Here is an 11,059-nt window from a genome sequence, read left to right as displayed (position 1 = left end):
TGTTCCCCTCACCATTTGCCTCTTTCCAACCTTGTTTGGGTTTACATGCTATGTCATTAAATTCCACAACAGTAAACTCTGCAGCTTCTCTCTCTAAGCACTTGACACCCAGCTGAAAATTAGACAGGGGGTTAATTTCATTCCTGCAAGCACTCTGCCTTTTATTTTTCTTTACATCCAACTCAAAGGATGCTTTTGGCAGATGTGTAGTGGAAAAAGATCATGTTTTCTCTCTGCTTCCTCCCTGCACGCCCTCCTTCTCCACTCCCGCCCATCAGCCATAAAACAACACAGCCCAGCCAGATCCCAAAGTGAAAGCAAGACAAAGCAGCCACACAGCCCCCACTTCCACCCGGGCCGCTCCAGGGTAGCCCAGGATCTACAAGTAGGCCAGACAGAAATAAACAGAGTAAACAAAGAGTATCCTGTCCAAGCAGAGAGGGGCTAAAGAGAGTGATGTCTTTCATTAAAATGCAAGGCAGGGATACAAGCACACAGCCAGTCAAAAGCATCACTGGAGCTTGCTAGGAGTAATAGGAGGAAAGCAGCACATGATCACGCCATTATAAGGACCCAAAGCACAGCAGCCAACTGTACACAGGGTGCAACTGCACATCCCGCCTACCCAGCGCCACGGCAAGGCAGCCCACCCCACACCTACCACTGCCCCAAAACACCAGAGACGCCAGCCCCAGGGCTGCTGCGGCAGCACAGCACTGCTCTCCCGAAGGCTGGGTAGGGAGCAGTGCCCACAGGTACAGTACCAGGCGGCCAGAGCCATTCCAGTATCGGAGCCAATGATGTTTAAAAACAGCATAGCTGCCTTTTTAGAAAAGGGATGGGAAAGGGGAAGAAAAGCACGGCACAGCCATAGCAACAGGTCAAGTGTTTGCCGTGGTTCTTCGGGAGGAAGGGTAACGCGGCGTGTGTGCCTTCTCGCTTTTCAGAGCATTTGTCATGTAATAAAATCATTAGCCTGGGAATTAATAGGAGAGTTTTGTTTAGTTTTTCTGCAAACTGCTGCTCCGAAGCCCATGCAGATCCACGTGTGAAAGTCTGTGCTGTGTATACCCTTGTGTCTCCCATCACACAGCTATCACAAACAAACCTCATGTTTCCTCACAGACAGGCAGGAAAAATGCAGTACATGGAGAGGTGGGGGAACAGTCAGGAGTTTCTGGCAAAATACAGGTCTGTCTGCTGCAAGTCTGCTTGGTTATTGGGAAAACTGAACATGCTGCTTTTTTTAAGCAGCCTAATCACATTTACTATTACATCAGACTTACCCACCACGAATTGTTCTCATGCAATGGAAGAATTTTTAATCTAATATCTTGGACTCGGATAATTTCCCAGCTGCAGAGCTGCAATAATTTCCTATCTTCTCATTTTTGAGATAAGCCGATTAACTTGGATATGTTTTAGTTTCAGGGTGCGATTATCTCCCTTTATTGGACTTGAGAGAGACGGGGTGACTTACAGTAAAATAACTTCTGTTTTCCCCAAGTCAGATCTTAAAGTCTGCTTCTCTGTGACAGAGATGGGTCTTTCCTGTTGCATTTCCCTTAGCCCCTTAACTTTCAGCACTTCCTCTTCCACTCTGAGACACTATATTAACAGCAACTCTTATTTTACTCAGAGAAAACATACTGTTTGAGAAATCCTTGAAATAACTCTTTCAAAAAAAAAAAAAAAAAACCAAACCACAAAAAACCCTCTCACAGAGAAAACATTGTCAAAAAAAAAAACCCAAACAAAAAAAACCCAAAAAACCCTCTCACAGAGAAAACATTGTCTTGTTTAAAATACATTAAAAACCCCACAACCAAGCACTATTGGTCCTGCTTGAATTGTACATTTGTTTTCAGGCACGCTTACAGAAGAAGAATGGCAAAAAAAATCCCGTATTGGTCCTGCTTGAATTGTACATTTGTTTTCAAGCACGCTTACAGAAGAAGAAGAATGGCAAAAAAAATCCCAGTAAGGCCTGATTCTCTGTTCACATATACAGTAGAGCAAAACAGGAACATCTCTTAGAGCTGATTTACACCCAAGTAAGGGACAAAACAGGCAAATCCTTGAATTTATGCCATTGCAAATTGAAAAATACTGCTTACTCCCACAATTTAGTTGAGAGCTTTTGATATTTAATGATTTTTTCTTAAATCCTCAGGCCCTAGATTTACATGATTATGTCAAAGGGACTCCCTGTCCTCCTTGATTTTTTTCCTTAAGCTTCTAGCAATCGTATTCTAGGAGGAAAGCCTGAAACCACATGATGAGGATACTTTTTGGACTGGAAGGCTGTATACATTGAAGTGTTTTGATTTCCCTTTGTCTTCTAGATCTCACTGTTGTGCAGGGCCTTTCAACCTGTGTTGATTTGCAGACCAAATTTGATGCTGGAAACGTATGAATTGCGCATACGCAGATTCCCATACAGCACATATCAATCCATCCCTCTTAGTCACCATTCATTAATTCATCTTAAATAAATGTTCATGGCTTGAAAACCGCTAGTCTGAGGATTTAGTGGGAATGCAGCTCATGCGTTTTCCCTGCACAACATTGGCAACGCCAAGAAGGAGCTGGACCATTTAAAAGCAAGACTCTCTAAAAAGCCAGTTCAGTGAAAAGATATGGTTGCATAAAAACACAAGTGCAAGAACTTCTTAACATTATAGATACAGCACCAGAGCAAATCAAGGTTTTGCTACTTCCTCTGGAAAAAAAAAAATAAAAAAGTAACCCCAGTCCCAACAACCACTGATTGTGCACAGCTGTGCCCCTCTCAGCTAAGCCCTTAAAACCATCCCCATCCCCAGGAAGGTGATGGGCAGCCTCTGGTGCCCCCCTGCTGGGGAACGGAAAGTGGAAGCTGTCCTGTACTGACTGCAGTGAGACACTTGTGTCCCTGAAAACGCTCTCTTGGAGAACAGCCGGCGGTATAAAAGCAGCCCTCCTATTACTGGCGCGTTGCTATGGGCACTATTTCTAAGAAAGCCGCCACAGGAGCAGGTCCAGAAAACACAGCAAAATATACGAGGGAAGAAAGAAAATTACAAAGAGCCTGGACTCATCCCTGCCTGTTCCTACCGGCAGCAATAGGACTGTAGAGAAGACAGACGGTGAAATGTCATAGTGCTGAACACACAGCCTGGTGGGGCTTGTGGTTTTGCATCACTCGACTCTGTTTCAAAACCCTGTCCGGAATTATTATTTCTTGGTACTCTAAGATATAATTTCTCAGCTACCTTTAATTTATTTTTGTCCTAAAAGTTCGTAAAGTCAAATTTATCTTTTCTTCATTAGCCTGCTTTAAGGGAATTTGATGAATGCAATTCTGGAAATGAAGTTTGCCTAACAGATCACAGATAAAATGGTTTGCAACAATTTTCCACTTGTACTTGGTACAGGGCAAGCCTATCTACAACTTATCAAAATAACTTAGTCTCTAGGCACCTTCTCCTACAGCAAGTGTTAGCAGGTGACTAGTGATAACTGGGTTTTGTCACCAAAAAGCTACAGAATGAGTAGGTTCATACCATCCAGCTGAATTGAAACCAGAAAAATGAGGGTGAACTGGTCTCTATTCCACACCGCCAGCATCCTCTGTATGTTAAAGTCACCCTGTCAATGCCAGTTCAAATTAATCAAGAGCGGATCAAGTCTACCTTTTACGCTATTTTCTAAATGAAATCAGATGTACGTGTAAAACTGGTATTTAAATGGGTTTTACCTAATAATGAGTCAGATATTGACAGAACAATCACAGTGAAGACCAAGGTAAGAGGCACTATATTCTCATTAATAATTCAAATCTCAGCATGGATATTGATGACCGTGCACTTAAAACAGGAAATCAGGCAGCACCTGGAGTTAGCCCGGGTTTCCTGAAAAGTTGCTGGAATGCGAGAGAAGTGCACCAGAAAGATTTTACTGTAAGATCCAGCCAGAGAAATGGCAGTTCCTCATTACTAAGAGATCTTGGACCCTCAGAAGCATTACTGAAATTGAGTAAGGAACAAAAAATGACAGTGTTAGCAGACTAAAGGGATGGGTGAGAAAAATAAGGGAATGATATCTGGAGGGAGAATCCCAATACTTCTCCTCCCTCCCTCCTCCCAGTCCAGGATGGCAACACTGGGGGCACAGAGCAGCAGTGTTTGGTGATACCCAATTCCAGTTACTGCTTAGGAGCAAGCAATGTTACAAGCTTTAAAATAAATGTGTACAATCAGCAAAAGCACAAACAAACAGAAAGGTCGCAGGAGCCAGAACCACTCAGAACAAACCAGTTGGGGCTAGTTAACATAATCTGCTCTATTCACATAACTAAGTTTGTTTCACTGAGGGCATGAACTTTCTTGGAAAAGCTCGAGTAATTAACTGCAGGAGCTCACACATTTTCTTTCCCTCAAGTTTACTTTACCCTGAAATTAGAGCTGTTTGCACACAACTGCTTCTACCAATTCACTCAAAAAGCAGCGTTTTGCTTGTTCTTTCCAGAAGGAGTTGCTTGGAGAGATGGTACTGTTGAAGTGTAGGATTCCTTTCAATTCCTCCCACCTCCTATCCACTCTTCCCATCACTTTGGATAGATACAAAGAAGACCATATCTTACCTCACGGAAAAAGAGCAGGTTTCCAATGAAAGGAAGAGGTGGAGGATGTCGGATCCCTACTTTGCTTAGTTTGGAGAATGCAGAGGTAGAGTACCTGGAAAAAATAAGGTAGTAAGTTAATTCTGGATCTTGTCATGATAGGACTTCCCATAGTAATTGGTTCAGATGACTTCCCTGGATTCAGAGAGGGAAAAGATACTTTCTGTGTTGGCCAAAGAGAACTGCCAATGTGGTGACATGGCTCAGCAGCTCCTTAGGTCACAGAAGTAAATGCAATAAGCTGGTGCTTCAGAGGGGGCAAAAGAACGAAGGGACTCGAACACAGGCCTGCAAATTGAGCAGCAGAAATGGAGAGCTGGCCCTCTTCCCACAGAGGGTCTTGTAAGTCAGAAGCTACGTGAGGTTACAAACGAGATCAAAATAGGCATTTGGGGGTTGACTACTGTGGCACAGCTGGGAAGGGAACAAGACAGATTTTCGGCCTATTATTTTCTTCTTCTTCCATCACCGCTACCTATACAGATCATAGAATAAGAATTCAAACTAGTCTCAGTTGTGCATGAGCCAAGACACTGTCAGTACATTCAAGTCAAGCCTAGTATTTGGGCCAGATATGCTGATTAAGTGATTTTCCAGCTGCCAGTCAGCAAATTAAACAAAGATAAAAAATACAGAGAAACAAAACCCAGACTGAAAAGCTTCATGCATCCCTTGTTTCAGATGAAACTGTGGCATGTTGACAGGGACAATACTGGAAAAAAAGGAAAAAGAAAAACCCAACCCCAAAGTCTTTTTCTTTCTTCCTCCCCTCCCCCTTTCTTAAAACAAACAATGGATTTAAGTCAGTGGACTTCAATTAGTGACACCTGAAAGAGCAGGAGCTAACAGCTTTGATTAGCCAAAGCCACAATAATCCTGAATACTACCATAATGGACACTATCACCAGGAACACCAGGGCAAAAGATCTTTAAGATTAATATAGGCTGTGTCTCTACTAACACCTTAGCTTGGAGCAATAGTATAGTTTTATAGCTCTCCCTCTGCATGATCGTTCCGCATCTGGGGCAGTTTTGGCACATGCAACCACACTTTTTTGAGAGGAAACTACATGTGGAGCTGTGCTCCAATCCTTCATCTCTTACCAGGGCAGGTCTAACTAATGAGCAGTCCTTTAGCTTTGAACCCCAAATGCAGTGAGACTGCTTAGTCCTGGGGAGCAAATTAAATCTAGTCTAAAATTAAAACTGTGAACTGCATATAGCATAGGGGTCGTGATATCAACTGCTTTAGTCTACCAATCAAGTCTGCAAGTCATTTGAATGACAATAATAGGGAGACAGCAGGAGCAGCACCCTCAGATCCCAATGGGCTGATTCCCTCCTAATCCCAGCGTACAGCCTTGTCGACTCTGAAAACTATGCTAACCCATTGCTATGATTTGGACCTCTCCTCCTTCAGGTCCAATAATCAACACATGCCTCATTTGAAATGCTCTACATGATGCAGGCAGGAATATTCTGGTTTAACCTAATGGGCAAACAGTACAAAATTCTTGTAGGGAGGACTGGGGAGAGAAAAGAAGAGAAAGAAAGGACCAGAAAATGGTCCTTTCCTCCAGCAGGGAGGAAAGGAAAGAATGATGTTGTGAAATGAAATATATAAAATTAAGAGAATTAAAGCTCACATGACCAGCAAAGCAGAATGGGACTTAAGTATCGAGGTAGTAGCTTTCTGTACTTCTGTTTCCTGAGAAGAATTCCTGTGGCACAGTACCCATTCTCTTAACGGGTTTCCTTTTGTGAAGGTATTTTCCAAAAATCTTAATCAGAAGATACAGAGTTGTTGCTATTTAAAAATTATCAAAGTTGGGGGTTTTTTTTATGGGGCAGTACAAACCTTCACAAACAGAAGCCCTCTCAGCAAAAATGGTGTCTTCAGCCTATGCAAGGGCACTATTTCAGTACGACAGTGTATTGTGGAATAAAGGCACAGAAGTTGACATTTATTACACATTTTATACATATTATTGACTTTTTGGTTACTTAACAGCTTTAAAAAAATTTAAGAGTTTTTCCTCATTGAAACAGCTAATACTCTTGGGGAAAAAGATGTTTTAACTTCAAAATGATAAACAGCCTACACAATATATTTTCTTCCCCAAAGAGAGGATTTTTTTGCTGCTGTTTGAAATCTTCCTGAAGTGTCTTTGTGTCATAGCAAAGTCCTTACCTTCAGTATGTAAACAGTGGAAAAGTTGACAACCTCCCTCAATGAAAACCCGTCAATTTTGCGGCATTTTATCCTGGGTGTTTTCAATGTAAAGTACATGGCAGATCACAAAACACCAGGCTGGGCTACAGTTAGCTGCTAGTTTCACTGTAGACCAGACACTCGGTTGACTCCTCGTCTTTGTGTACTGCAAAGTGAAAAGTGACTGCAACAGAACCTCATGCTACACAAAGTAAATGACATGATCACCGAATACTTAAAAAGGAGCAGAAGTAATGAGTATGGTGCACCCAGTTTCACAAGGCAAGAAACACCCAGACTCTGAAGACTATTTACGCTTAGGTGAGCAGTTCATCTTTGTCAGCTTCTGAACATTACTGGCAGCTCTGTACAGCTGAGGATTTGCTCTCCTTTTTCCCCTCCTAAGGTGGTTTTCTATGATGCTTTTTATTCAGTTACATTTGAAGTAGGTTTTCAAACGGTAAGGAAACACGGTTTACAATGAGATGGGAAACAGAAGCGCTGTAGTCAAGCTACGTGCTGAAATATAACAACGAAAGGGTAGGGCCAGCAGGAAAAAAAGAAATCTCATCAATAAACACATCTAGCTCTACCCTATGATTTCACAATATTTCTGGGATTGTTGAAATATCTGCAGTTCTGCAGAAAACAGCATGCAAGCGGTTAAAGACTGATGGCGCTGCATGCACAAAGGAAGGAAGATCTAATGTTGCACAGGTAATCTTGACTTTGGCCATTTCAAGTGTAACGGCTTATGTTCTGCAACCTTAAATATTATTTTAAGAGCCTTTTTCCCCACCTCTGCAATATTTCAGCTCATTCCCACCATTTTGGGTGGGGGAGAGCAAGGGAGGAGTGACTTGGGGGCTTCTTCTAAAAAAAGGGAGAAAATAAAAATTGTCCTGTATCACACCCACTGAACATCAGTAATCCATGGATCTGACAGCTTCATGGCACAAACCTTTGCCTTTTCAGCCAGAAGCAACCGATAACTCGAACAGGCTCATTTATGCGATTCGGCTACTCAGCACAGCCATGAGCACACAGCTCTGTGATTACCGGCCACGTGTGTGTAAGCGCACCGGGAAAACAGTGGCCATGGAGGGGTTTTTTGCTGGAAAGGGGAGGTGGGCTAGAAGCTGGAAGAGTGCAAACAGGCAGGGTTGCCTTATAGGCAGTCCCAAGACATTAATCCGGAGAAGCTGTACATCTAAATGAAACGATTCTGAGCCTGCCTTATCACCAGCGGGAAGCCTTATTTCTTACTCTGCTGCTTAACACGCTTCTGCGTTAATTTATCACAAAAATTTATCTGATATCAAGCAAGCTCCTGCTGTTGCTGTGGGTGCACACTAAGGGTAGAAGACCAGCCAACGGACTAGAAGAGCTAAATGCAAAATCTAGAAAGAGATGAGATACTGAGAGGTGACCAAGATGACCAAAGATATGGAACAACTTGCATATGAGGAATAAGCAAACAGTTAAAAGAAGCAACTGGTGCAGGATATGACAAATATATTTAAGATCCTGCATGGCTTAGAACATAAATACAGAATTATTACCCACTATTAAAAAAAAAAAATTAAAATCCAAAAACGAATATTAAGGTGGCAGGATTAACAATGAAGCACTTTTCCAAGTAATCAATATACTAACTATGGAACTCCTTGCCATGGGATGCTGTCTATTCCAGAAGCTTAAAAAGCTTATAAAAGTGATTAAATAAATTAATGAAAGAAAAAAAAATCATCAGGCACTTTTAATTCGTGAATTTAACAAATGTAAGAGAGACACATGGAAAAGATTAAAGGAAAGAGGGAAAATTAATCAAATTTATTTCCCTAAGCAGGGAACTAGTCTGTAAGCTTCCAATTGCAGAATAAGAGATTAGACTGTTATAAAACCTAAAAGATAAAACCTCAGACACTTCAGTTTTAAGAGGAAGAGGGGAAGGAGTCTTTGTGCAAAGGGAGGGGCATGAAAAAGGATAAAACTCTGATGGCAGCAATGTTTACTGGGCAATCTGGCACATTCTCACTCAAAGGAGAAACATACCCTAATATTTACACATGTAGGGCTTCCCGCACAACTATTAATTTAAAACCCTGGCATTATATTTTGAACAAAGTGACAAGACATCAAAAGGAACCAGAGGAACAGCAGTAATGAAGTAGATCAATAAACAATTCAATAACTCTTTGAAGATGTTCAAATGGCCTCTCAGAGCTGGATGCTCTCTGTATATATTAAACATGACTGTTAAAAGAAAGTTAACATTCCTGTAGGCCGGCATTGCAGATTTAAGCTCTCTGAAATATAAACTTCTCTCCACAAAACACCATGCAAAAATAAGGAGAAAGAGTTAAAAATCAACAGATAATTAACAGAAGTTGTGATGGATATATAATCAACAGAACTAGCCATCTGCCCAGACAGGTCAGTACTGATCAGTACCGCAAGAAAAAGTATTATACAGCCTGCCATTAAGTGCAATCAATTTGTGTAGCAGATGACATTACAGAGTTGCCAATTCTGCATCACAGAGTTCAACATACCATTGAAATTACCCCAAATTTCACTCAGTAGAGAAAGTGCATCATTCCTTCTACATCTAAGTAATGCACAACCTAATAATATCTGAAAGCTATAAACTAGGACACTCAGAGATAAAAAAAAAAAGTGATGTTATTTAATCTCATTGTTGGGAGCTGGGAGGTGCGTTACTTCGGAAGACTGAGTGGGAAAACAAAGTGTTTAGCCGAGATCATGGAAATCATTCCTGCCAAACAAGAGATAATCATCATGCATTTTCACCTATTTGCCTCTATTTACATATACCCATACCAGATCCCAGTTAACACTGGGGTGTGTTTTGCTCACAAAGTAGTGATAATATACAAAATAATGGTAGCTTCCCCAACATTACAACGATGGCTCATATAAAAATATATAAGCGTTCCTGGGATTACTGCCTAGACAGCAGAGTCTCACCAAAACATTGATATCATCCTTGGGCTGGCTACTGAGTTAGACTTTCTGCTCTTAGCCCTCTCTGGGAAATTTTGCATTACGAATACTGCAGCAGGGTCACTGGAGAGCTGCCATCACACAAGTCTTTCCTCGGATCTGATGCTTGGGATATTTAAGCTGGAAAATCATTATCTGGTCCCATTCCAACAGAGGAACACACAGAACCCAGGTCTTGCAAGTGGGCGAGTACTGCAGCCAAAGTGGGTTCCACCCCAGATGGACACAACCACCTCTGGTTATTACCTCCAGAAAGTGTGCTCACTAGAAGAAAAACTAAACAAAACACAAAATTAAATCAGCTGCCCATCCCCAAAAGACAGGTAGGTCCTGAAGCATTCTCTCACACAGCAGAAGAGACCAAATGGGGAAAGTAAATCCCTCTCATAACCCATTCTTACTTTGGTCACAGATTACCGAATTGCCCTTTACTGTTACCTAGCAGTAGCCTTGGTGAAAATGAAGGGTTTTGCTGAAAGGTTGTGTAGAATACTGGGCTAAGGGTAAAAAATTATTACAATTCTTCAAAAAAAAGATACAGAATATCCATAAGTATAATTTCAGTACATTCCAGAGTTAAACTTCGAAAGATACGTCAGCCAGTTTGGAATAAGGCTATTTGAGTAATGCAATTTCATTTTCAAGCTCAACAAATCTATACTTTTTAACTACAAATTTGTAGGGCTGTAATACCAGTTTCAGAGATAATGAGAACTTCCATGTAACACTGGCTCTCCTTAATCACTTGCATGCACTCCCAGTGTTTTAATTTTGACATAATTGCACAAGAAAGACAGCCATTACATGCACTTGCACCATCTGCCTCCACAGGGGCAGATGTTTTCCAGCTGCAAAACCTAAATGACCATAGGATTATTGTTTCATTGAAACATTTACTAATGCACCAGGAATAATGTGCAGGAAAGGCCAAATTATATGCCCAATATTAAATTTATACCTCATCTATCTGCTAAAAACCATTTTTTAATCCATAGTGTTCTGGTCTACTGAACAATTTTTTTTAGTGTTTCTTATCTTAAGAGAACCGATAGGCTCAAGGGACTCGTAATAAGGCTGCAGGTTGTCACAGTGTGTTTAAAGTTTTGGGGGTGGCTTTGATTAAAAAAAAAAAAAAGGGGGGTAGTGAAATCAAGGCC

General features: G+C 41.3%; 1 protein-coding gene across 1 annotated transcript in view; it reads right to left on the bottom strand.

Annotated features, from left to right (window-relative positions):
• The window catches only part of TBXAS1 (thromboxane A synthase 1), a 252,009-nt gene that overhangs the window by 181,442 nt on the left and 59,508 nt on the right, over nucleotides 1-11,059 (bottom strand). Inside the window, exon 3 of the mRNA XM_009649239.2 lies at nucleotides 4,625-4,718. Within this exon, the coding sequence (XP_009647534.1) occupies nucleotides 4,625-4,718 (94 nt within the window). The remainder of the gene's footprint in view (nucleotides 1-4,624; nucleotides 4,719-11,059) is intronic.

The sequence above is a fragment of the Egretta garzetta genome, unplaced genomic scaffold (assembly GCF_000687185.1).
Source record: "Egretta garzetta isolate BGI_Z169 unplaced genomic scaffold, ASM68718v1 scaffold321, whole genome shotgun sequence".
Lineage (NCBI taxonomy): Eukaryota > Metazoa > Chordata > Aves > Pelecaniformes > Ardeidae > Egretta > Egretta garzetta.
The sequence above is the reverse complement of the archived record's forward strand: the minus strand, read 5'-3'. Positions and strand labels throughout refer to the sequence as shown.